Below are 27,707 nucleotides of genomic sequence, written 5' to 3' on the forward strand. Positions count from 1 at the left end.
AATATACAACAATGACCGATAGATGTCCATGTCGATACTGTATCCTGGCCAGCAAGATTCGTAGTGAAACGGGTGTCCATGATACAAGCGATTGATTGAGAGGTAACATGCTGATGAGTGCGACCACACAAACGCGATGTTGACATCCGGAATGCAGGATGGTTGTGCCATCAACAGTGGCTTTATCTTTTCTTGTGGGGTCTTTTCCTCCGTGATATCGGCGATTATGCTATTATATTTGGCCAGTTGGATTACGATTGCCTCCTAGTATCCTGTCCCGTTCATTGTGACCACATTCCAGACACCAATCCGGAATGTTGCTCGCAGGTCTGGCTTGAAATGTGTTGGTGTCCTTGCTGGCAACTCCACCGTGGCATAACCTTCACTAGTGGGGCTTTCAGCTATTCCAGTCATCCGCACATTGCCTGCTCGTTGTATGTAATGGATACGGTTTAAATTAGGTCCTGACACCCTGGTGCTGTAAAGTTTTATTTTTATATTACACGTTTTGGTTACCGAGATTACTCTGCCATATTGGGTCGGGGAGGCGCAGAGTGTCGTAAAAAGAACATGTTTGCCATTGACCCAGAGCGCAGCTTCTTCTGCCTAAAATGTTAGAGACGCCACTGCTGCCCGATTGCTACAACCCTTGAGGATGACACGTATCCACTTCTCCCTGTTCTGCTATTGCAGGACTTGTGCCAGAACTCCGCACCATCTATTCCCCAGGTTCTACGACGTGGACGGGGATGGACTTTTGGAAGCATTCTATCTAAGAGACGTTTTTTAGGCAGTATCAAAAGAATGAAAAATAAGAATAGGTTTTCTTCATTTTGGCAATAAAACAGGAGGTGATAAGATGTTAAAACACCAAATAAAAAACTTTTGCAAAGCATTAAAACTCCAGTAACCACACGTACTTTTGGCAAACTGTATAGCTGCTCAACCCGAGCTATAAATGCTCTGATACTTGAATTGCTTTTGTACTGTTCGCCTTTTGACGTTCTCTGTCTGACACTGGTGAGACAAGGCCATAAAGAAGGCTGTCTCTGGTGTAAGCCAATCAGTTTCAAAGACAATTCCCTCTATTATCAGAGCGTGTTTGTTTGCATGTTTTGCGACATGTACGTTTGGTTAATGAAGATTTCATGCCTTGCAAAAGTTATCTCTTTGGTGTATCGACATCTTAGCACTTGTTTTATTGCCATAAAAACGATTCTTATGGAAGCATTCTGTGACAATTATATTGTCAATCTGCACTGAGTGATTGTTTTTGACTGCCAGCAGGAGCGGTACCCGTGTCTGCAGAGTAGACCCATAGACTCACACAGAAACCCACAGACTCACCACACAGTCCCAGAGTTAATATTGAACTCGGTAAAAAAAGAGCACTGCTGGGAACTACGAACAATCAATATGTTTGCTGATCGACATTACGGAAAGGTGCAGGGTCAACGCGGGATCATTGCCAAAGTCCAACACCACTGGGAGAGGGTAAAGCTATAAAGCTCACTGTGATCATTGTTTGGCCATCAGGGCTGGTTCTGCTCCTGCGATTCACTGTCTGCTTTCATCATCGTGCAAGGTGAGCATGGAACCGACGATGTCGGCCTTTACTCCACCGTTGCAGTTGTCAGCGGGGCGTCAATGCGACGCGCAATGTTTTGCTCCTCGTGTGTCTCCACCCTCCCTGGCCGCAGATCGTGTATCGCACCAACCATGCTGAAGGTCTCCATCCTCTCCGTGCTGCTCCTCCTCACTCTGACCATCGTCACTGCCAATGGAAACTTTTTCTCACAGGCTGTGGGAGGTAGGAGGCGCATGCCTGGGCACAGAAAGACCCATAGACTCACTACATAGAGACCCATAGAGTCACCACACACCGAAGCAAATACTCGCCACACGTAGACCCATAGACTGACCATATATAGACCCATAGACTAACATTGGACCACAGATCCAAAGGGAGATCGATAGAATCACCACACAGATACCTGGGGCGTACAGACCGGTGCATGCACACAGACCAATTGTTAATCACGGCTGGGCGCTAATGTAACCCATTATCCTAAGTCTACTCGTGCTGCAGTTGCTGTCGCTCGGTCCAGAGCTGATGATCAACGATCATCACCACCGCCAGCCCACTGCTAAGTGATGAGAAATTAGCCACATTCACCCACCGGCTTTAACCCTCAGACGGGTGGGTAGGCACAGTTCCACGATTGGAGGGGAAAGTGCACCTAAGCACGTCAGCAGGGTACACGAGTGTGTGGGTGGCAGCACTACGCCCGACGGTCTTTGTCTCCCTAGTGGCGATGTTTACGCATCGCACCAGGTTTTCATTCGCAGCGGAGTCGACCTTAGGGAGGCCCAACGCTACCATCTACACTACCGCTCCCAACATACACACACACACATATACAACAACAACAACAACCGCCATTCGCCACTAAGTGGCGGTGACGTCACCACGACGCTTGTGCCAGGCCATGTGCACCTTGAGGCCACGTGAAGTGTCGAACGCCCGCTGGCAGGAGGTCACGGGGCAGACCCAGGTGCCACGGGTCGACTGACCGAGATGACCGAGATGACTGGCTGATGCACCACCTGTGCCCCCTACTGTACCAACTTGCTGTGCTTTAGCCACCCGGCGCTCCGCTCGTTGTTGTGAGCGTTGCTCCTCCGCCCTCCGTTGTTGCTGGAGGGCGACTGCCTCCAACTGCCCAGTAGCGTCCTTCACGAGCCTCCTCCACTGAGGCCGATCTTGACACCGCTGGTACCAGTCATCGGCAAGTCCACTCAGCTCCACATCCTCCTGTACCACATCACTCCATCTCTTCTCCAGCCCGTGCCGCGCCCGTTTAGCCCCCTCGATCCGGCCGAACAAAAGCTGTTTAGGCATGCGGTGGCTGGGCATGCGGGCTACATGACCCAGCCAACGCAGCCTTGCCTGCCGGAGGAGCTCACTGATGGGACTTTGCCCAGATCTTTCAAGGACTTGTGAGCTCCTCACACAATCCAGCCTGGTTAAACCCAGGATGGATCGTAGGCAGGCCAGCCTAAATGTTTCCAACCGGCGAAGATGCTCCACTAGGGGGGTCCACGTTTCGCAAGCGTAGAGAAGGGAGGGAATGACCGTGGCCGAGAAGACCTGAAGCTTCGTGCGGAGCGACAGACCAGGTAGCTTCCACACAGCGTTACGCAACCGATGAAAAGATATTGCCGCTCGACTGATTCGGAGTGAGACCTCTGCTGATAAACTGGAGCCGGTCATAAGCACACTGCCCAGGTATGGGAAACTCTCCACTCTCTCCACAACTGCCCCATCACCAATTGGGAGTTGTGGGGGTGGAGTGTCCGATGGTACAAAATACCCAGGCAGGTGCTTAGTTTTGGTGGGGCTGATGGTAAGGCCCCACCTCTTAGTGGCATGCTCCAGTCTCAGCAGCAGCGTCTCCAACTCCTCTTCAGAATGAGCAGCTATTACCAAATCATCGGCATACATAACGTGGTTGACCAATAGGGAGCCATCCCTTGATCGCACCCGGGCGTCGATCAGCCTCCCATTATATCTGTACCAAATGGAAATTCCCCCGGTACAGCTATTGAAGGCTTCACGAACTACGCAGTCGAAATAGATGTTAAATAATGTGGGAGCCAGAGGACATCCCTGTCGCACCCCAAGGTGTACAGGGAAAGGCTCCGACTCCCGGCTACGTAGTTTTACCCGGGCCCGCTCACCATCATGAAGGTCCTTAATGATCGTGAGCAGAGGGTCAGGGACTCCGAAAGCACGAAGAACAACCCAGAGCCCAGTCCTACTGATGGTATCATAGGCCTTGACCAGGTCAATAAAGCAGAGATGTAGGTCTTTTTGGAATTCTCTACACCTCTGCTGTAGCAGACGGACAGAAAATATGGCATCTGTGCAGGACCGCCCTTTCCTGAAACCGCATTGGGGCTCCGCAAGCCTCTCCTCAGCGTGCCTAGCAAGGCGATGTTGAATAATCCTTGCCAGGACCTTTCCCGGCACACTGAGGAGTGAGATGCCCCTGTAGTTGTTACAGTCGGTACGGTCCCCCTTCTTAAAGAGGGGGACCACCAGGGCATCCTTCCAGTCCTGCGGAACCCGTCCAGTGGTCCAGACTGTTGTTATGATGTCATATAGGGCAGTCTGTGCACAAACGCCACCCTCCCTCAGCATTTCGCTTGGGAGATCATCTCTGCCCGGTGCCTTCCCTGGTCTCAGACTCCGGATCGCCCTCAGTACTTCCTCAACAGCTGGCACCTCAGCCAGCCACTCACAGGGGGTGACCTCTTCCAATATTTGAGGCACCGCAGCCTCAGCAGGGTTATCCCCACTTTGTGCCATGATGTTTTCCTGGCTGAGAGATTTTCCCTCCCCCAGGACCTCACAGAAATGCTCAGCAAATCTGCAAACCTGTTCCTGGGGGTCGGAGATTGGATCACCGTTTTTTCCTCTAATGATGGTAATAGGTGTGGCGCTGCAGGTTACTTTTTTGATGGAGTTAAATAGTGATTTGTGATCGCGGGCCACTGAGGCAGACTCCATCTCCTCAGCAACCCGCGACCACCACCCATCCTTACAGCGCCTTACGGCTCTCCGAACCTCCGAGCGAAGGCTGCGGTAAACCTCCTCATTCTCTGACGTGGGATGCTGTAGGCGATGAGAGTGGGCCTGTCGCTTTTTCTCAATTAACCTGAACACCTCCTCTGTCAGCCAGGGTTTCTGGGGAGGTCTGGACCGCGTACCCAAAGCAGCCATTGCAGCTGCATGAGTCACAGTCTTAAACCTCGCCCATTTACCCTCGACATCAGGTGGAGTAGGGGACGATGCCAACCCCAGCTGCAAGCGATGATGAAATTCTCGCTTGCAACTTTCATCAGCTAACTGAGACCAGGCCACTTTTGGTTTGAATGGGGTCCTGGGTGTACACCCACCACCGGAGTGGAAAAATGGCAGGCGCATCTTACAGATGACTAGTCGATGGTCAGAGGGCAGATCAGCTCCACGGTAGGTCCTGGTGTCAAGGACATGGGCTCGCATCCGCTGGTCCGTCACTATGTAGTCCAGCAGATGTTCTTGCTTGGACCCGGCATGTATCCATGATGTTGTGTGGATGCGCCGATGCCGGAAGAGCGTGTTGGTAATTACAAGCCCATGGGCTGCACAAAAATCTAGCAGCCTCCTACCGTTATTATTGAGCTGATCTGGCCCATGCCTTCCAATCACTCCAGACCAGGTGCCAGCATCATGACCAACTCGGGCATTGAAGTCACCCAACAAGATGACTCTGTCCCGAGTGGCCACTTTAGCCAGCACCTGTGACAGGAGGTCATAGAAAGCGTCTGACTCATCGGCTTTGCCTGCATCCCTCCACGGATGTTCGTCTTCGGTGGGGGCATAAGTAACCACGACCACCACTCCTCGCCTCTGATTGATGGGAAGGCGAGCCCAAAGTATCCTGGGGCTTACAGCTTCCCACACCTCACCGCCACGCTCCCACGTCCCCTTCATTCTTTTGTTCAGAAGAAGAGCCACACCCTGTTGTTTGGCAGTCTCCTGCCCCGAGTAGAGGACTGTCCACCCCTCATGGTGGCAGGATCCAGAACCGGTCCACCGGACCTCCTGAATGCCACAAAGATCCAGGCGGTACCGGTCCAGCTCCCGACAGAGGAGTGGCAGCCTCTCCTCCGCAGTGAGCGTTCGAACATTCCACGTGGCCATCCGCAATGGTTTTTCGTTGTTTCTGGAGGAGCCCCGAGGGTGAAAATTCAATCTCCTGGCTCCGCCAAATGAGGTTTGGCCAGGAGACGTCATAGAAGCCTGACCCCCCGGGGCTTCCGGCACAAGCTTATTAGTTACAGGTTTATGTTTAATTCGTGGTTTAGTGGTGGTTAATTGAAGGTGGAGGGGTTACCAGCCCCTCGCACCCGTCCAGAGCCCCCGTTTAGCCACTGTGGTGGTCACAGACGCCATGAGGGGAGAGGCCAATGGGCATTGGCCCTCCCCCTACAGCACTGCCCACGACAGTGTTGCCCGTCCGGCACCGCGAGGAGGTAGGAGGTTGTTTTGCCGGACTATATACACACACACATACACACACATATACACACACACACATATACACACACACATATACACACATACACACACACATAACTTTGCTGAATCAATACAGAGCCAGTACTACATGGAGAATGTTTCCCACGGTCACCAATTTGCATAATTATATATATGTCCAAGCGTCGTCGTGTGAGTTACGATCTGATTGTTGCATTTGCATCAATGATGTAGCGAAGCCCATAGTCCCCATCGGCCATTCTCCAGCAACTGGCTTTGTTTTTTCCTCTGTGCTTTGACCTCCTACAGGTACCAGAGATATGATGAGAGCCTACCAGGACATGAAGAAGGCCAACCACAAAGGAGCGGACAAATACTTCCATGCACGTGGGAACTACGAAGCGGCCCAAAGAGGGCCGGGTGGGCGTTTTGCTGCGGCCGTGATTAGGTGAGTAATGCGACCACCATGGAGCCTCACGGCATCCCCAGTGAGAGTCTTCATCACGAGGAGGGTCCTGCGATAGGGTTAGTCCAACTATCTGTATATATGTATGTTGAATTTTTTCATCCGTACTTAGACAACCTTGCTAATCGGAGGTGCGGGGGAAGGACAATAAACTTAACACAAAAAGCAGTTCTATAGAAATTAGTTTTCTTTATAACTCAAAAATTAGCTGTCTAGTGGGGTGGGAGAAACCAGGAGAGTAATTCCTCGTTTTATAATTTCCTGAAAAGTGTTCACGGACAATACCAGTGACGATTATCTGAACCGGCCCTGGGCCTCCCCTGGGTGAACTCGGCTTCAAAAGAGTACCTGGTGCGATGTGTAAACGTCGCCACTGGGGACACAAAGGCGGCCGGGCTTGCGTGGTGCTGGCCAGCCCACCCCCTCGTGTATCATCCCGGCCTTAATAGGTGCTCGCTAACAACCTCTCACAGCCTGTTACGAGGCTATACGGTGGATCTTTGTATTTGTCTGTTCCCTGTTCGATCTGAGTCACTGCATCACCACCACTGCTGCACCTCTGTGTCCAGTGACGCCCGGGAGGCTCTGCGACCCGGGAAGGATTCGGCTGCCGACCAGGAAGCCAACCGGCATGGACGCAACGGGGGTGACCCCAACGTGTACCGGCCTGAGGGGCTCTCCACGAATTACTGAGCCCTGGCGAGCCTCGGAGCCGTGACCACTGTGACGACTTAACACACGTGGGTGTGACCTCCAGACCTCATGGTGAAGGAGGCTGCGCTCACGTTTAGCTCGAATTTTAAAACCAATGATTCAACTCGCACTGGGAGTTACTTAAAGCCTGTGTGTGGTTTTCTCTCCATAACATGTATCTTTAGCTAATTTTATTAATGATTGATAATTACCATTCACAATCCTTTGACAATTTACGGGATTAAGGACTTCCTACACAGCGTCAATCACGGAGGTTGTCTGACCGTACTTCACCATGCCGGTTAGCACGGATTGGTAAAGGGGTGACTAGGATGAAGTCTCCACGGTGGAGAGATGTTAACATCACCTGGTATACAAGAGGTCCTGGCTTCGATCCCGACCCTGATGCCTGTATATTTGGAGTTGGTATGTCTCTGTCCCCGTGGTCACGTGGATTTTTCTCTAGGTTCTCTGGTTTTTCCCTCCACATTTAGAAACATGTGTTAGTAGTATTTGCCTGCTATACATTTCCACATGATAAGCCACTTGGTTGAACTCTCATCTGTAACCAGGTCGCTTATTAAAAAGAGCTTAGTAGCTCAGTGGGCCTTACCTGGTAAAATAACAATTAAGTTTATATAAGATGCCACTTACTGCTGGCACTTTCATGATACGACTGTACCACGATGTATTGTATGGTCATAAAAAATATCGTGATATGAAAAGTATCCGTGCCTGCTTACTTTTTCTGAAACATTTCATTTCCTGCCAAACTATTTCTAAAGTAAGGGTGATTGGACATCGAAATAATGATAATAATTACACTGCGTTATCAGAATCATAGATACGCATTTATAATAATTAATTAAGATTTGCATATAGTGAACTGCTATTGAAGAACTTTAAAGAGATTGTAGTCTCATTGCAAGGAGAGTAATGCAGAAGATAATACAATATTAGATGTCCAGGCAGACCTCACCCAACATTTGTGAAAAATACCGCGTTGGGCAAAACAGCATTCAAACCTCATGGGTAAAATTGGGTTGCGTTCCTAGGTACGAAATGATCACCCCCTCCCTATTTGTTTAACTAATTCTGCCAGATATCTTCCTTGTTATTGTACTAAAGGATGCTGCGTCACTCTCAATTCAATGTGTGTGTGTACACTCTTATTTTTTTATTTCACCTCAATACAAACCTCCATCTCCATTACTCTGCCCACACCACCGCTCTCGCCCATCGCTCGCCCCTGACACTGTCACTTGAACGTTCATGATCAGCCATCCAAGTGTCTGTCTGACTGACATTAAAGGGGCTGCTTGCTGAAACGTTTTGAACATCCTTTATTCCCAATATAATCATACAAGAATAGCATTTGCATTTAGCAATTAACACCATCATACCCACATATTATAATCAAATATCAGAATCAGTGTAAATTAATATTTTAAAGATTAAATGTTACAAGGTTCAGAAATCATGCGTTTGTATGATGCATTCGTACAATGTTTCATTTTGAGTTAGACCACATTGCAGTTTTTTTGGTCAAAATGATTGTCAAGAACCCTCCACCACCCTGCGAGATGATCACGTTGACAAATATATGTAATGTTCGCGTGCCAATGTAGTGTTCAAGTTCTGGCCGATCTAAAGCTCCACGCTTGAGCGTTTTCTCGTGCGGACTGGACACCGGCTGGTGATGCTTCACTCAGACTGCGTTGGACTTCATCAGGCAGCGATTTCACCACAAACCTGGTGCGCTGCCTCATCTCTCGCTCCGCTTCCGTATCTGCCATGACACAACCTACTGCCAACGCGTGGAGCATTGCCATTGCCTTTGTCGTTTGCCTCTCTACTGCTTTTAATATGTTAATTGTTGTTCCAAACAACTTGGAAGGAATCCATTTCAAATGCCTCCAATGGTCCCACGTTGCAATTAAACATGTTTTTAAATTTTGAGGGGCTCCTTATTTAACGAATGATGTAAACTATGGATCTACGCGTAACAAAACAGTACGTGGGACTTACACATTATACCAAAAAACTGTTTTTGAAATTTTCTGCTGAGATATAGACCTACAACCTTTCAGTGCTATATCTTCAAGCAAAACAATGGGAATATATTATAGAAATACATTGGTAATTTACAGTACTCGAGACTCGCAATGTACTGCTGTTCATAGCTGCATTGAACACGTGGGCAAACGCACGGATGCACGGGCGGTTTACACGTGTACATAACTGCACTCTGAGATCTCAATCTTCATGTGAATCATCTCTATTAACGCAGACAGCCTTAATTGCTTAGCGCATCACGTGGGACGTGTAATGTGAATGCTTCCAGTCATTAATCGCTTTTATGAACGCATCTGTAACGTGAGGCGATGAATTACCGTAGTTGGTCAATGCGATTACGTAGTATTACGGCTCTATCAGACTGCGTCTGTTCACTCTGTCGGATGTCTTGAACTACTGCTCATTGACAATGTAACAATCATATCTTATAACGTCTCAAATAAACGCATATTCATAACCCCTTAACGATATCCTGCATATTATGTAAATCCCACGCGATCTAATGCACTTTATGTAGTTGATCACTGCTGCGTGGTGAGGTAACTGCTCAGAGTGGGGGCGGAATATCGACCACGCTGACACTGAGATGTGAGATGGCTGCGATACACGAACAGTGATTGTCTCGTGGTAAAGTAAAACAAAACCCCCTTAATTAGAGATGTGTGCGTAGTATGAGGTTTGGGTGAGCTGTGATCTGCTAAACTCGCACGAGTTCAGCAGTCGACTATGACTCATGGAGCAGCAATCTGAGCACCTTGCTCGCGATTGGTGGACCTTGCACGCGTGGAGAGACCCGTCTCACACGCAGGCGGTTAATTGCACGTTCACCATTGGTCGATGATTTTTGCATGCTTTTGAAATCAGGCAGCCGATTGTCTGGAACCGTGTGCAGAGGACTGATCTGCAGCAAGTCGGTAGGCAGCCAGGCGTGATGGCTGATACTGGAACTGCGCTCCCATTGGCTAGGGGTGGAGAGGAGAGCTCAGAGCCCAGAGAAGGAATGGCAGCCGGTGACAACTGGCCACTATCGGCAGTGCAGGCGAGCTCCATCAGCAGCATCAGTCGTTACAGCAGAAGTGGGGACTGAAGGCGAGAAGAGACTACTCAACAGCCCACTGAGGACTGCCAAGATTTACGCCGAGTTAGATCCTACACTGCACGATGTAGTGTGGTAGTGCACGTGAATATGTTGTACACCTGAAGAGAGCTGTAGTGTTGCGGTTTAGCGCACTGCGCTACGAACCCGATGACCCGAGTTCTATTCCCGCTCATAGCCAACTCCAATAATGAATAATCTGAACCGGTCCTGGGCCTCCCCTAGGTCGACTCGGCCTCAAGTGAGTACCTGGTGCGATGTGTAAACGTCACCACTGGGGAGACAAAGGCGGTGTTGGCTACGCACCCCTTTGTGTGCAGTGTCAACCTTCATAAGTGCTCGCTAACAGCACTTGCCACCAAGCGCCACCTCCTAATTGTGGAAGAGAACTTTTTCGCTGTGGGTGAAGCATCAGTGGACTGCAATGGTGGATGTTGTGCACTGTGGGTGTCGTTGAGTTGTCGTGGTGTCCGGCATGGAGTGGGATGTGGTGGCGGTGTGGGGCGCCACCTGGTGGACTGTGGAGGTGGCGGGTGAGGCCCACCTGGTGAGTTCACAAGCGATGGGTCTGGTTAGAGGGCAGCAGTGGGCCCTGGAGCTCCACACTGAACTCCAGAAACCAAAAGTATAACCAAGAGTGGGGGTTAAAACAACTAGTGTGCGAAACGTGAATAGTTTTATCAGATGGTGGCGGATTTCCCCGTGTCTTGAAGGTAATCACAAACAACACCGCTTCGTGGCTGAGGTGACGCTGATTCAAGATGTGTGTGAGATCGGGAATGCGCTAACTTACCCCCCGGTGGAAAGCGCTGCATGTGGCCCGTCTACAGAATAAAGACGAACCACCCCAACCGATGGCTATTGCTGTGTCCCTGCACCTCCACTTATCGCACACGTGATACACGGCTCGCCAAATGACGTCACATTGACGCAAGCAACAGATTATTACCTCAGTTATTTTTTTAAATGTTACTGATTTAAAATAAAATTATTTGAATTATTGGCTTGCACTTTTAAGTTTTATGGCCATTGGAAAAAAGTTGCCCCACACCACATGTAACATAGCAGTACGCAATACACATTTCTTTTTAAATATTGTAAAATATCGAATGTATATTGGATATGATCAACATACAATACATTTTAAGTGTTATGTTCAATCGGCACTTACTGACTTGATCAACTTCAAATTTAGGTGACCAATTTAAAGTGAATTCGTTGATAAATTGCCCCACGTTCTCTTCCATACCTCATGATGTGGTTTGCTCTGTGCAGTAAGTTATACTTGATGATAGGCTTCTAGGCCAGAGGTTGCTTTAATGAAGCCTAAGAACTTCCGAACCCTTACGAAGGCGCGTAGATCTATTCTGTTGGGCTCACACCGCGCCAGACGATTGGCAATTCCAGCCACGTACCACAGGCTATCCACACCTTGACACATCAGGAATTGGGATTGGAGTGACATATCCTAAAACACAGGAGCAGGGATTAACATTAACATACATATGCACAGTCGTCCCTCGTTCTATATGTGCAATTTCGCGATCACTTAACATATGTAAGGGAACACATTCCATATATACCATTGGAACCTCCTTTGCCAGTAGCCTAGACCAACACCATGTGAGACTAGGCTCTAAGAAAAGCTGTCTCGGGTGTGGACCAATCAATTTCAAGGACAGTGCATACACTATCAGAGTTGTATTTTTGTTTGCATTCCAACCGCAGGTATTGTGGCCAATGCAAACATGACTCCTTGTAAAAAAAGGTGTTAGTTTAGTTGTCAGATAAAAGGGTAAAAAAACAATTATCTTAACATTAAATTTATGTTCTGTTCAATTCGCATGAACGGAATTTTGTAACGTTAAATTCTACATTGTGGGGGTTTGGGGGTGAGTGAGCAAGGCACGTAAGGAGTATGGCCAAGCGTGCATTTTGTGCTGTACTGATTTCCCACAACTTGTTGAGTATGATTAATATTTTGTCATACAATTCTCGATGTTCCATTAAATATATGCTTTAACAATGCTTTCTGCATTCTGAAACGTGTTTTTATTTAATTATTTGGGCCTCGGGACAATTTTTTTTCCGCGAGTAAGCATCTCCAATTATATAATGGAAGTCTATGGGAATATAGCGCTAGATATCTGGAATTCTAACGAATGGACAACTTGTCAGGAACATATCTGTTCTGCATATTGATGGATTCCTGGAGTTAAACTTTCTAGCTGGATTTTCAGATGAAATATGTATAAAAACATAATTAACTGAACATTTCGACCAATGAGAGTGTGAAGCCATATCAGTAAGTATTCATCAGTTAATGCCAACAACAATTCACAATTAACACAAATTTTGTATTGTGTGGGAACATAAGCATGTTAGCATTATAAGAAAAAGTATACTATTTGATGATTATAGAAAAAACATTCAGAATAGAATGACGAATATACAAAGTACAACAGGCTGCAGACTTATAATACCTCCGTTTATATGTTTTGTTTAATTATATATTACAAACAACGGAGATGCAGTGAGATGAAAGAAAGACCGAGACAACAGATATGAGATGTACTGTAGATAGAGATGTGTGATTAGAGACAAGGTTGGAGATTAAAGTGAAATTAGAAATATTGTCCAGACTGAGTGTCTTGCCTCACGGCAGATGTGGAACTTATGTACACAGGAATTTCCTGTTTTTATGCTAATTTTGGTCACGTAACTAGGAAGTTACGATGTTAGATTTTCAGTGAACCACGCGGGCATCGGCCATCTTACTGATAATTCAAGATGGCGGCACGCATCGCATCTCAGTGAGACCACAGCCGCACTTGTCCATTGTGGGAGCTTAAGAAGCATTGTCTGTAAGTTTGTTTATATTCCTATAATATTTGCAATGCTGTTGTAATGTTGGAATGACCGTTATAGTGATGTAAATGCCTTTATGGTGCCATTAAGTTGTTGTAGTAAATACGAGGCCTAGTTAGCAACGAAGCCTGTGACTTTTCTTATTTTGGATGTTACTTGTGATTTAGTAGGTCGAGTCAGACTTGTGCCCAGGTGGCTTTGTTGCGATCCTGAGAGTAAAGATGACGAAGTATCTCATCCACAGTTTAGTGTTATGTGTAATGCTGTACATTTGGGGTGCAGTGGGATGAATACACGATGTGCCTGTATGCAACGCACCGGCTTGTGCTCTTGTCTAGGTGTTCAGTAGTAATGTAGGGGCCTGGTCCGTCCAGGATCTATTGTTATCTAAGACAATGTTCTGATGCTGTGGTGTTCATTGTGTTGGTGTTTCCGGATTATAACAGATGCTGTATCTGTGTTTTATCACCAGTTTCACCTTGTTAAAATCAATAAAAGACGATTGGAGTTGGACGTTCATCCTGGCTCCGAGGGTTTATTGAACGCAAGGTTATCTACTTGACTAGCGGTGCAACGCAGCGCACAGCGAGGCCGAGATAGTAAAAACACATGCTTCAAGGAGCTCTCATGCAGTCAGCCTGCAGCAAGCAAAGGAGCTCTCAAGCAGTCAGCCTGCAGCAAGCAAGGAGCTCTCAAGCAGTCAGCCTGCAGCAAGCAAGGAGCTCTGCAACGAGTCTACATTAAAATCGTACTGCAAGCATCACAGCATGGAAAGCCACAGTTCAGCAGGGAGAGATTCTGAAGAAGTTGATTTAAGCAATCCAGGACTTCCCATCCTGCCTCAAGAGGACCAAGGGAGTTCAAGGCCCCAAAAAGAGGTCAGGTTGACACAACGGGCCTTGGAAAGCTATGATGCTGAGAAGCAGGACCTTGATGCCAGGATACAAAGGGCATGGGACCAGGCTGAAGCAGATATATCTGAAGCTTCAAACATCTCAGACACAGTGGCCTCAATTCAGCGGGCCATCCAGCGAGTGAAGGTGAGCAGCTCAAGCTACAAGCTCCTGGCAAACAAATACATATCCCTCCTGATGAAGATGAAAACAGATGAGGGCATTGAGGGAGTGCGCACGCAAGAGCACTTCTTCGAACTGCTCGATGATAATGTGCAGGCAGTGATACAAGATGCAATGGACCGTGTGGAGGGCTTAAGAGAGACACGATCTCAGCACTCTTTCTCATCCAGGTCCACCACAAGATCTAAAGCCTCAGCACACTCAAATACATCATTTACTAGTATGGCAGCAGCTCAGGCATGCGCAGCAGCAGAAGCAGCAAACGCCCGTATTGCCTACATGGCTGAAGAGGAAGCCATGCTAATTGAAAAGGCGTGCATACAAGAAGAATCAAGTACATTAGCGGCTACTGCCGCACGGAGGAAAGCAGAGCTTGAAGAGCAAGAGAGTATATTAGTGGCTACCACCACACGGAAGAAACTTGAGCTGGATGCTAAGTTAAGCACCCTACAACTCAAAAAGGAAGCAGCTGCTGCAAGGGCCCAGGCAGAGGTGCTCGAGGCAGCAGCCAACCTGGATAAGGAAGAGAATTGGAGTGAGTTTGGCACTCAGATACCTGTCAAGGACCGTGATCAACTCACCAGAAAAAATATTTTGGACTGGTCTGAACAATGCATCAATGCTTCTCCACCAAATGATACTGAACAAAGGGTGGACGTTCAGGCATCGCCATCTCCACACCGAATGAGCATGAATGCTGTCTACGGGAATCGTGGAAATGCATATCCTGCCCTGAGAGTTAGTCGCCGACTCAGCGTCGCGCACGTGGGGTCAGACGTGGATGCACCAAGTCAGACCCACATTCCAGATAGTCACATAAGGCGATCCAACCAACGTGATCAAAACCCTTTGGGCTCACAGTCCAACGCCATCCCAAATGACGGCATGCAAGGCAATACAGCCAATAATGCCACCTCACAAGCACCAGTATGGACACACCCTGGATCAGCAGGACTAGGGGACTTTGCTAGGTACCTGGCTCACTGCGAACTAATCAACACAGGACTCGTTAAGTTTGATGACCACTCTGAGAACTGTCGAGCCTGGAGATCTACCTTCAGGAATGCAATCCGAAATGCAGACATCTCTGCAAGTGAAGAACTCGACCTGTTGGTGAAATGGTTAGGAAATGAATCTGCAGAGTACGCAAAGAGGATCCGGTCAGCAAACATTGACGACCCCACCTCAAACCTGCATGCGGTGTGGGAGAAGCTTGAGGAGTGCGATGGTAGCCCAGAAACTATTGAGAAGGCTCTCTTCAAGAAGTTGCAGAACTTTCCAAAAATCTCTGGTAGGGACAATAAAAGGTTACGAGAGCTTGGAGATCTTTTGATGGAGCTCGAATCAGCCCAGGCTGACCCCTACTTACCAGGTCTCATTTTCTTGAATACCTACCATGGCGTGAACCCCATCGTAGAGAAATTGCCATTTGACGTGCAGGAAAAATGGAAAACAGCGGGTTCAAGATACAAGTCAGAGCATCAGGTTGCATTCCCCCCATTCTCTTTTTTCTCAAAGTTTATCCGCAACCTGGCTAAGACGAGAAATGACCCGAGTTTCATGTTTGGCACCATGGGGATTTCCAGTCCAGATCTCCCAAAAATGGAAAGGGCAATGGCGAAACGAGGAACAGCGAGAGTGCCAATTTCCGTACATAAGACTGAGGTCTCTCCTACGACATTCGCAAACTCCGTCCAGGCAACCACCACAAAGAAGAAGATAGAAGATCCAGAGAAGCAATGCCCATTGCATGATTAACCTCACTCCCTCCAGAAATGCCGTGAGTTCAGGAGGAAGCGATTGGAAAAGCGGAAGAACATGCTGAAAGAATTTGGAGTGTGTTTCAAATGCTGTGCTTCTACAAACCACCTTGCAAGGAATTGCAAGGCAGATATCAAGTGTGAGGAATGTGGCAGCGACAAACACGCAACTGCTCTGCACACGTTTTACTCCAAACCCAGTGGCACTAAGGCTTCCGATCCCGAAGCAGAGCACGGCGGGGAGCAAGGCGAGACCGCCGCACTCACTTCCTCAATCACAACCAAATGCACAGAAGTCTGTGGAGAAGGCTTCAAAGGAAGATCTTGCTCAAAGATATGCCTCATCCGAGTGTATCCCAAAGGACATCCTGAAATGGCAGTAAGGATGTACGCCATAATGGATGACCAGAGCAACAGGTCTTTGGCAAGGTCAAAGTTCTTTGATCATCTAAGCGTAGGTGGGAATTCCTTTCCATACACGCTCAGAACATGCTCAGGACTGATGGAGACAGCGGGAAGAAGAGCGAGCGGCCTCATGGTGGAAACCATAGATAGCACCATGAAGCTAGCCCTTCCTACGGTGACAGAGTGCAATGAGATACCGGACGACAGGAGTGAGATTCCCACACCCGAAGTTGCACATCACCACCCACACCTGAAACCCATAGCAGAGTTCATCCCGCCATTGGATCACGCGGTACAAATTTTACTTCTGCTCGGCAGGGACATGCTGAGAGTCCACAAGGTTCGTAATCAACGCAATGGACCTCACGACGCTCCCTACGCCCAGAGACTTGACCTAGGAGGGGTCATCGTAGGTGACGTTTGTCTCAATGGAACACACAAACCAGACCACATTAGCACATTCAGAACGAGTGTGCTCATGAATGGACGCACGTCGCTCTTCAACCCGTGCCCCAACCACTTCACGCTAAAAGAGAAACTCGGCGAGAGAAGTCAAGGCTGTACCGTGCAGACGTACAAAGAAACCACCATGCTGACCACAACTTCCCTCGTACATCCACCGTCTTCGCTGGATTTTGTTCCTCCACGTTTCTCCAAGCCAGTCCTGACTGACAAGAGGAAGCCAGAGTCGAAGCTACTGCTCGTCGCTCTGCTGGTGGTCGTGGCGGTGGTCGCTGTGACCGTTGCCTCTCCGTTCCTCGACTCAGAGCTGTCATCCGAGTGGGAATCCTGGAAAGCGTTCCACGGCAAGGCCCCACAACTGGAACATACAATCCCAAGGCTCGAGCTGTGCGGAGCTGTTCTTGCTACAGATGTGGCGGAACTGATCTTAGACGAATTGGATGTCAAACTGGATGTGGTCAAGTTCTACACGGACAGTAAGGTCGTACTAGGCTATATAAACAACCAAACCAGAAGGTTCTACACCTACATCAGCAACCGGGTGGAGCGCATCAGGAGATCAACGCAGCCGGAGCAATGGAATAACACTCCAACTGACCATAATCCAGCAGATCTCGCAACTAGGTCCATCCCTGCATCTCTCCTGAAGCAAACCATCTGGCTTACGGGTCCAGCGTTCCTCTTACGACATGACAGTGGCCCATGTACTACCAAGGAGACCATTGGACTCGTAGAGCCCGAGTCAGACAAGGAGATTCGTCCTCAAGTGACAACTTTCGTAACAAATGTGCTACCAAGAAGTCCACTGAATCCACACCATTTTGAACATTTCTCGAAATGGACGACGCTCGTGCGAGCGATAGCACATTTAACGCATATCGTAGACTGCTTCCACCGCCCGATGAGAGGCACCACTGATAGCTGCAATGGATGGCATCACTGCACAGTGCCACGCACTGAAGACGAGCTTTCCAGAACAAGGAAATCAATCTTCCGCTGTGTGCAACAGGCAGCTTATGCAAGTGAGATCAAGACCATCAACAAGGGAGAAGACCTTCCTAGGGTCAGCACCCTCAGGAAGCTAAACCCCAGAATGGACAAAGACGACTTGCTCAGGATCGGTGGTCGGCTAGGGAATGCAAAATTAGATGAGAATGAACGAAACCCCCTCATAATACTAAGCCAGAGCCACATCGCAATCTTACTTGTGTGCCACTACCACGAGAAAGTCAAGCACCAAGGTCGGCACTTCACAGAAGGAGCAATCCGATCTGCAGGGCTGTGGATCGTTGGAGCAAAGAGGTGCATCGCCAGCACAATCCACAAGTGTATCCGGTGTCGCAAGCTACGTGGAAAACAGGAAGAACAGAAAATAACAGACCTCCCAGCCGATCGACTCAGTGTGGAACCTCCCTTCACCTCTGTAGGGATCGACGTGTTCGGACCATGGACAGTCATCTCCCGCCGCACCAGAGGAGGGCTCGCGAACAGCAAACGTTGGGCAGTGCTGTTCACCTGCATGAGTACACGAGCAGTGCACATCGAAGTCATCGAGTCCATGGACTCTTCGAGCTTTATAAATGCACTCCGGAGATTCTTCGCCATCAGAGGGCCAGCCAAGCAACTCCGTTCTGATTGTGGAACCAATTTCACTGGAGCATGTAAAGAGCTTAAGATCAATACGGAGAATATGAAAGATGATTCTGTCAGGAAATACCTTAGTGACCAAGGCTGCACATGGATCTTCAATCCTCCCCACTCTTCGCATATGGGTGGAGCCTGGGAACGCATGATCGGGATTGCTTGCCGCATTCTTGACTCCATGCTATGTGATGTCGGGTCCACACGGCTCTCTCACGAGGTCTTAACCACTCTCATGGCTGAGGTCTCAACCATAATTAATTCAAGACCCCTGATCCCCGTCTCAACTGACCCAGAGTCACCATTCATCTTGACTCCTACTACACTTCTTACCCAGAAGACAGACGTGCTCACAGCACCTACCGAGGAGGCCAGCAACTGCAGACCTCTACAGACGCCAATGGAGACAAGTGCAGAGCTTTACAAACACGTTCTGGCATCGCTGGAAAAACGAGTATCTTGCGACACTCCAAGTGCACAACAAGTGGCAGTATAACAGACCAGACATCCAAGAAGGTGATCTCGTCCTACTGAAGGACAACCAAGCCAAACGGAATGAGTGGCCAATGGGCCGCATCCTCAAGTCGATTCCAAGTGCCGATGGAAAAGTTCGAAAGGTTGAGGTTATGATTGCGAAGCAAGGTGTCGCAAGAACTTTCATCAGGCCCATAGTCGAGATAGTACTACTTCTCTCTCGTAAAGATATGGACAAATAAGTTGACCCGTTGAAGTTGTTATACACTTGTTTATAAGATAGGAAATAAATGGTGGTATCTCCTAGATACCAGACGGGGAGTGTCTTGCCTCACGGCAGATGTGGAGCGTATGTACACAAGAATTTCCTGTTTTTTTATGCTAATTTTGGTCACGTGACCAGGAAGTTACAATGTTATATTTTCAGTGAAACACGCGGGCATCGGCCGTCTTACTGATAATTCAAGATGGCGGCACGCATCGCATCTCAGTGAGACCATAGCCGCACTTGTCCATTGTGGGAGCTTAAGAAGCATTGTCTGTAAGTTTGTTTATATTCCTATAATATTGGCAATGCTGTTGTAATGTTGGAATGACCGTTACATAGATGTAAATGCCTTTATGGTGCCGTTAAGTTGTTGTAGTAAATACGAGGCCTATTAAGCAACGAAGCCTGCGACTTTCCTTATTGTGGATGTTACTTGTGATTTAGTAGGTCGAGTCAGACTTGTGCCCAGGTGGCTATGTTGCGATCCTGAGAGTAAAGATGACGAAGTATCTCATCCACAGTTTAGTGTTATGTGTAATGGTGTACATTTGGGGTGCAGTGGGATGAATACACGATGTGCCTGTATGCAACACACCGGCTTGTGCTCTTGTCTAGGTGTTCAGTGGTAATGTAGGGGCCTGGTCCGTCCAGGATTTATTGTTATCTAAGACAATGTTCTGATGCTGTGGTGTTCATTGTGTTGGTGTTTCCGGATTATAACAGATGCTGTATCTGTGTTTTCTCACCAGTTTTACCTTGTTAAAATCAATAAATGACGATTGGAGTTGGACGTTCATCCTGGCTCCGAGGTTTTATTGAACGCAAGGTTATCTACTCGACTAGCGGTGCAACGCAGCGCACAGCGAGGCCGAGATCCTGAGATTTACTGAGATTAGAGGGATTTAAGAGATGGATATTTAGTGTTAGAAGAAAGATGATGGATAGTCAGTTTAAAACGTAGGCTTTTGCGACCAATATTATCCATAATAAAGGTTTTGAGGTTAGATCACGTAAGTGTCAATGTGTTGGAACTGTCCACCACCCGACACAGCCAGTAAGGTTCGTCACTAAAACAACGTGCGAATTAGTTACTTGTATAGTGTATAGTAGTGTAGTGTATAGTTCAGTGTACTACTTCAGCCCACCGGTGTGTTGGAGAGTAAATCCATAACATTTACAATTTTGAATACGAAGTTTCGCTGGTAATTGCATCCAGCATCATCGGGTAATTTGCCAGAATAGTGAAGCAATCCACCTGGTTCCGGTCTTTTTCCAAAACTCTAGCTAATTTGTCAGTTACTCACGCTATATATATATATTTGAATAACCTGATCGCTTTCAGCAGTATTGCTGTTCGATCTTGATTTGGCATTCAATGCTCTGTTAATTTGAGCTTGATTGTAGCCATTTAATCGTAGCGCTTCTTTCACATGTTTAACCTCTCTCCTCAGACTTTCACCATCTGAAACTGTTTCAGCCCGATGTATGAGCTTCTTAAGGAGAGAGGATTTCTGTGTGGGGTGATGATGCGAATCTACATTCAGATAGGCATCAGTGTGCATTTCCTTTTGGTAAACGCTGTGTGTTATTTTACCATTTAGGCCTTGTCCGAGAAAAATATTCAGGAATGGGAGCTTGTTATTCACCTCCATTTCCATGGGGAACGGGATGGCTGGGTTTTGCGAATTGAGATGATTTAGTAATTCATTAAGTGTATCTTTACCATGAGGACAGACACCCAAAGTGTCATCCACATATCTAAAACAAATACATGGTTTTAGTGTACTTGAAGCAAATGAATAAGTATAAATTGCACACAAGTAAGTGTTTTTTGTGTTTCGTTTGTTGTTCATCCCCGCGCCTCCGAATTGCACGGTTGGCGACATACGGTGCAAAAGAAGTTCAACATCCATACGTCATTCCTGCCGATCTGTCAACACTAATTGCAAGCTTGAGGCACGGCAGCCAAACAACAACAACAGTCCCAAACCACACTAAGAAAACACATGGTCCCTCAATTACATTGCACAAAAAACATTGAACATATTTACTGTACATATTTTGAACTTATTTCGCACCATAAATAGCCAACCGTGCGAATTGGATCGATACACGGGTAAGGTTCAAAGTAAAAACAAACATTTGCGAATGTGGCTGTATCTGCAACTAATCTTCTGTATCAGGGTATTTTTGAAGGGAGGAAATAAGGTTGCTCCAAAACGTTGGAGCTGCAATGGCAATTGTGTTGTCACCTATTCCAATTCTTGTTCTCGGGATAGTTTTAAAAGGCATTCGGGTGGATTTCTTTATTTTGTTGGGTTTGACAATGGGGTTGATAAAGTCGCTAAGTATAGCAAGATTTGTCAATAAAGATGTTATGGATGAACAGGCCTCGTGTAGATTTCTTCTTGAATCAAGTGATGTGAGATTGGATATTAAATAGAGGTCACAATGGTGGGACGTGTATGGAAATCCAGAGCAAATCGAAGAGCAGAATGATAAAGTGGGTTTTATCTGTTTAGTGCGTCATTAGTAGCTGGTCAAATGTGATGGCATGATAGCTTCAACATCTGCAGGCGCCATGGAATGGGACAACAATGGTTGTTTCTGTTTCACAAACACATTTTTATTGTATTTGAGATGTAATCAATATGGGGTTAGAATGTAAGTTTAGAATCAATCAGTAAATAAAAGTATTTTGAAGCACTCCGTTTGTTCAATAATGTTGTTTCTGATATCCACAATAGGTGAAGGTAAGGAAAGCAAATTCTTTGAAGAAAAGAGTAACAACAAAAAACTGTTTTTTGGGATTTAGGAGCAATTTTGGAAATGGCAATTGATATTGAATTAAGTCGAAATTATGTTGGAGATTGTGTTTGACTTCATTTGGAGAATTGTCTGAGACTAGCATGACAGTGTCATCAGCAAAGAGATTTAAGTCTGAGTGATTTAAGTTTAGCCCAATATTGTTTTGAGTATAAGGGACAGAATTCAACCCAGCACGAAACCTTGCAGAACACCCTTTGTTGTTTCAATAATTGTGGACAAGATGTAATCACTATGGACCTTTTTGAGAACGGTCTGATATGTAACTATTTAACCAGTTTATTGTACTGTCTTAAAAACGTAGTTGATCTATTGTATAAAAATACGGTTTATCCTTTCTGGCAATAAAACAGGAGGTGTTAAGATGTTCAAACACCAAACAGAAACCTTTTGCAAGGAATCATGTCTGCATTAACCACACATACTTGTGGTGAACACACAAACAAAAACATGATCTGGAAATATATGCATTGTCTTTGAAAATGATTGGTCAATACTACAGACAGCCTTCTTTAGGGTCTAGTTTCAACCAGTGTTAGACCAGAAAATGCCAAAAGGCGAACATGTTCACCACAAGTATGTGTGGTTAATGCAGACATGATGCCTTGCAAAATGTTTCTGTTTGGTGTTTGAACTTTTTAACACCTGTTTTATTACCAGAAAGGGTAACACCTATTCGTATACTTTGATACTGGCAAGAAGGGTCCCATGTTTTCGTTGACTTAGTCGTGTAGCCGTGTGAGTAGAAGACCATGGCCAACAATATCAAAGCCTTTTAATAAGTCGAGGAAGAATACACAGCAGTAGTGGCCTTTATCCAGGTTACTGAAGAGAAAATTGAATAAATCCATCATTGTTGTGGTGGTGCAGTAATCCCCTAAAACACCAGACTGCTTACTGTGCTGGAGATTGTTACTTTTTAGGTAGCAGTTTATTTCTGATTTAAGTATTTTTGGAATATTTTAGGAATTGTTTATTATTAGGGTCTCATTTGGAGGCATTTTATATACTGGCCTTCTCTTGGAAATGTACCTTCAGTAATTGAGAATTTGAAGATGTGTGTGAGGTTTTAATAGATGAGATTTGCCACAAATGCATATACAGGTTACTTGTGAGCTCCTATGAATGATGTCCTGATTTATACTATCGTCTGGGGTACATCCAGTTGAGATGTGGGACTGATCGAGAAGTATGGACGATTACTTTTACCAACATTTTTAGGGTTGGTGTGTCCTTTATTTTCAATTGTAATGTTTGCCAGAAGGGTCTTGGATTTTTGAAAATTTTGAATAAATTGATAGTTAGAAAATGTTGCATTTCGTACTTGGAGAGTGTATCTATTTCTTTGTGTTTTCTGAATAACCCCATCAAGGGAGATTTTTTGATGTTGTTGCATTATTCCAGGTTATATATCTCGGTTTTATAAATTCAGAAATGTTCAGATCAAACCGTGGTGAACGATCATCTTTCATGCTGATTTTTTAAGGAGGCATGTTTGTCAAACATTTTTAGGAACTGGTTCTAAATATATGTAAAAAAAAGATAATTTTTCTCAGTGAAGGTCAAACTTTTAAAATACTTGTTTTGTAACGAATTTCTGAGGTGATTTTGATATTTTCATATGATGGATGCCAAAGATAATGGCATGGTTACTGAATAATCCCACTATTGCAAATTTACTGGGCTGTGTGTGAATCACAATCCTTATTTAGAATCCATAAATCAGATGAGCTATGAAGCTTTTTTTTACAGATATCAAGTAGAGGCGGGTCAGCAAGTTACAACAAAAAACAGCACAAGCAACGATAGGCGTGCAAAGTAAAGCAAAGGTGGTAAACAAGTCTCCAAAAATAAATACGTAGAAATAAATGCAGTAGAGAAGTACAAATTGCATAAGTACATAAATCCCCTGTCGATGTTTCAACACCAAATGCAAGCTTGGGGTAAATCAGCAAACAACAGTCCCAGACCACACAAAGACAACACAAAGCAGTCCCTCAATACAGATTCCAAAGAACACAGGATGAGATGTTACTATCCTTTGTGCAAGCACTTCCAAGAGTTCATGAACAGTGAGCCTGGTGAAATTTGGCGAGCGCATCGTCAGTAGTGAACCTTTGGTTCCTAGGGTGTTTCGGCCTTTCATACTATACACCTTCCCCAAAGGCGGCCAGCGACAGGGTGATCAATCCTACGCTTGCGTCCCATTCCCAATTAGTCATAGGAGTTGCCTTGTTGTTGATAGCCAACATTCCATGGGACTATGCATGGCAGGGGCGTCCTCCTCCCTGAGTCAAGCATTGTTGACTGCATACCTCCTGGCCCTCTCACTTTGGGGCCCAGCTGGGGTCTTTCCTCTTCATCCAGAGCCACTGACTGCTGCCTTCTGCCGCCTCCGATACAGCTCTGATTGCCGAACGCTGGCTCTGGCCCTTAATTCCCAGGTCTCTAAGCAGTCTGGTTGTAGATGTTGCCACAAAACCTCTGCAGCCCACCTCCACTGGTCGGACTTCTGTGTTCCAGCCATGATGCCGTGCTTCGGCAGATAGATCGGCATAGCGCAGATGTTTTCGCTCATAAGCCTCATCTACTGAGACCTCCCAGGGTACTGTGAGCTCAATGATGAAGACCTTCTTGAGCGAACGGGACCAGAGCACCATGTCAGGTCTTAGGGTGGTGGTTGCGATCTCCGGAGGAAACACAAGTTGCCGGCCAATGTCAGCTAGCATTTTCCAGTCGCGGGCCAAGCGCAGCTGGTCTCGCTCTATTGGTGTAGAGCCGCTCTTCGGTGGTTTAGCACCTTCGCGGACAAAGGTCGTCCGTAAGGGGTGTGATGCTGCTGGGGGTGGTAGGGAGTTGGTGGCAGCTCGCTTGTCCTCCAGGGCGGACGCAAGGTTTTTAAGGACTTGGTTGTGACGCCAAGTGTAGCGTCCTTGGGTGAGGCTTGTTTTACACCCGGTGAGAATGTGCCTGAGGTTGGCTGGCATGGAACAGAGGGCACAGTCCGGATTTTCACCATACCATTGGTGAAGATTAACTGGTGTTGGAAGGACGTCATATTTTGGTCTGATGGAAAAGCTCAACCGCCTCGCTTCCATGGCCCACAGATCCTTCCAGCTGATCTTCCTCTTCTCCACACTGTCCCATCGAGTCCACTGTCCCTGTTTGGCAAGAGAGACTGCCTTGGCCCACCTTGCAGCCTCCTCCTGATGGCGTACTTCCTGCACTACCATCTTCCGCCGCTCTGGTGCAGTGGCCTTTCTCCAAGGAGCACGGCTAGTTAGCCCAAGGCCTCCTCTCCCTTGCTGAACATGACCCACAATGTCAGCATGTCTGAGGGCTGCTGTTGCCTCCTGGACTGCTTTTCCTGGCCTCCATTTGCGCCCAGTTGCCAAGGTCGGCGCGTTGTTGCTCACCACTGGGTCTCGAGATTCATTCAGTGTCATCTGGAGCCTGGTTTTTGCACACTTGAATTCCTCGGTTAGACTGGTGAGGGGCAGCTTGAGGACACCATCTCCATAGAGGCCTATGGTGGTGGAACTCCGAGACACTTCTTTAAGTAGCTCGTCACTCCTCTTTCCATCTTCTCCACTGTTGAGATTGGAACCTCATACACTGCTAGGGGCCACAACACCCGGGGTAGGAGACCAAACTGCAGACACCAGGCCTTTAACTTTCCAGGTAGCTGGGTGTTGTCGATGGACTGTAGGCTACTACTGCTGTCTTTGCGCAGCTGTTGCACCTGGTCTTTGTCCTTCAGGCTTGCATCATACCACCTTCCAAGGCTTTTTACCGGCTGCTCAGACACTGTTGGGATTTGGTCATCTCTGATGAAGAATTTCAGGTCACAGAGTACTCCCTTCACAATCGAGATGCCGCGTGACTTGGATGGTTTAATCTTCATACGGGCCCAGCTGATGTTCTCCTCGAGTTTTCTGAGCAGTCTCCTGGTGTATGGGACAGTGGTGGTCAATGGTGTAATGTCGTCCATGTAGGCTCTGAGTGGAGGGAGGCGAAAACCAGAGTCGACTCGCTGTCCACCAGCAACCCATTTTGAAGATCTGATGATAACCTCCATTGCCATTAGGAATGCCAATGGAGAAATTGTACATCCCGCCATTATACCTACATCCAGGCATTGCCATGATGTGGTGAACTCTGAGGTGGTGAAGCAGAACTGCAGATCCTGAAAGTACGACTTCACCAGGGTTGTGATGGTGTCCGGTATGTGGAAAAATCTGAAGGCAGACGACAGGAGTTCATGGGGCACAGAGCCAAATGCATTGGCGAGGTCGAGGAAGACTACCACCTTGGCCATTTGGATCTGGTGCCAGATCATGCTGGAATGTTCCAAGCAGCCAGAGCGCCCTGATATTCCTGCCTTCTGTACAGATGTATCGACGTACGCATTCCTTTGCAGGTACTCGGCCATCCTCTGGGCAATGACCCTAAAGAAGATTTTACCCTCGACATTCAGTAAGGAGATTGGGCGGAATTGGCTGATGTTCACTGCATCCTTCTCCTTAGGGATCAGGACCCCGCCTGCCCTACGCCACACTTTGGGTATTATCTTTTTTTGCCAAGCTGTTCTCATAAGCCTCCAGAGGAACCTCAGGACGTCTAGTGCGTTCTTATACACTTTGTACGGGACTCCATTTGGCCCCGGGGCTGATGCTGTTCTTGCCCTTCGAACTGTGTTTTCCACCTCTTTCCATGTCGGAGGGCTGGTCTCAATATGATGTTCCGGGGGTTCAATAAGTGGGATATCTGATGGGATGGCCAGATGTTCATGTCGCTTTGAGTCAAAGTTTGTTGTTCTCAGGTGCTCTTCTAGGTCTTTCGTTGTTGTTTTTAGAACTCCACTTTTTTCCTTCGTGAAGATACTTTTAAGGAACTTGAAGGGATCTTTATAGAATCGAGTTCTAGTTTGTTCTTTCTTCCTTCTGCGTTTCCGTAGGTTCTCTGCTCTACGGAGGGATGCCAACCGGGTTTTGATGTCAGCCTGAAGTGCCTCTATGCCCTCCTTTTCCACTTCCGAGGCTTTCTTCCACTGTTTCTTAAGCTGTCTCCTTTCTTGAACGAGGCGCTTGATTTCTTGTTGCCTCCTGGAAACTGGTGGGGTTGGAACCTTTCTCCCGCCTTTTGCCTCTTGCACTCAAAAGCTTTCTGCCCCGTACTCATAGATGATGTCCCCCATCCTCTCCAACTTCTTCTCCACTGTGCCTCGAAGTTTCTCGAGGGTCAAGGTAAGGTCAGTATTCACTGTTTCCCACAACTTCTTGTCACTGGCGCCAGGCCACTTCACATACGGTCTGTGCCCTGGTAGTCTCCTCTCGACTGCAGGTCTGGGAGGCTGGGTGAGTTCCACTCCTGTTGTTGGTTCCACCTCAGTTGTTACTTCGGTGCTTGAGTTTACGTCCTCCATGACAGTGGTACTGATGCATTGCAAACTATGGTTTGCGTCCAGTTGCTGTGCTTCAATCGACTGATTTGATCGCTTTCGCAGAAAGT

General features: G+C 47.1%; 2 protein-coding genes across 3 annotated transcripts in view; one reads left to right on the forward strand and one right to left on the reverse strand.

Annotated features, from left to right (window-relative positions):
* Positions 1 to 1,480: 1,480 nt before the first annotated feature.
* On the forward strand, positions 1,481 to 9,775 carry LOC144735519 (serum amyloid A protein-like). 2 transcript variants are annotated; one of them, XM_078617919.1, is made up of 5 exons: positions 1,481 to 1,585; positions 1,701 to 1,810; positions 6,395 to 6,533; positions 7,121 to 7,291; positions 8,873 to 9,775. In XM_078617919.1, the coding sequence occupies exons 2-4, from the start codon at positions 1,720 to 1,722 to the stop codon at positions 7,242 to 7,244; spliced, it is 354 nt and encodes a 117-aa protein (XP_078474045.1). In that variant the 5' UTR covers positions 1,481 to 1,585; positions 1,701 to 1,719; the 3' UTR covers positions 7,245 to 7,291; positions 8,873 to 9,775. The 2 variants fall into 2 exon arrangements, with proteins under 2 accessions (XP_078474045.1, XP_078474044.1); XM_078617918.1 differs by having other exon boundaries at positions 7,121 to 9,775.
* LOC144735516 (scavenger receptor cysteine-rich domain-containing protein DMBT1-like) overlaps positions 9,776 to 27,707 on the reverse strand; it is a 376,933-nt gene continuing 359,001 nt past the window's right edge. The window contains exon 28 of the mRNA XM_078617915.1: positions 9,776 to 11,884. Within this exon, the coding sequence (XP_078474041.1) occupies positions 11,696 to 11,884 (189 nt within the window). The 3' untranslated portion in view covers positions 9,776 to 11,695. The remainder of the gene's footprint in view (positions 11,885 to 27,707) is intronic.

This window comes from Lampetra planeri, chromosome 55, assembly GCF_965212315.1.
Source record: "Lampetra planeri chromosome 55, kcLamPlan1.2.h2, whole genome shotgun sequence".
Taxonomy (NCBI): Eukaryota; Metazoa; Chordata; class Hyperoartia; order Petromyzontiformes; family Petromyzontidae; genus Lampetra; species Lampetra planeri.

Excerpts from the sequence above, each read along its gene's own strand:
- LOC144735519 (XM_078617918.1), top strand. The coding sequence starts at position 1,720 with ATGCTGAAGGTCTCCATCCTCTCCGTGCTGCTCCTCCTCACTCTGACC. Across the intron at positions 1,811-6,394 it reads TTTCTCACAGGCTGTGGGAG|GTACCAGAGATATGATGAGA; the intron begins GTAGGAGGCGCA and ends GACCTCCTACAG. Across the intron at positions 6,534-7,120 it reads TTTGCTGCGGCCGTGATTAG|TGACGCCCGGGAGGCTCTGC; the intron begins GTGAGTAATGCG and ends CTCTGTGTCCAG.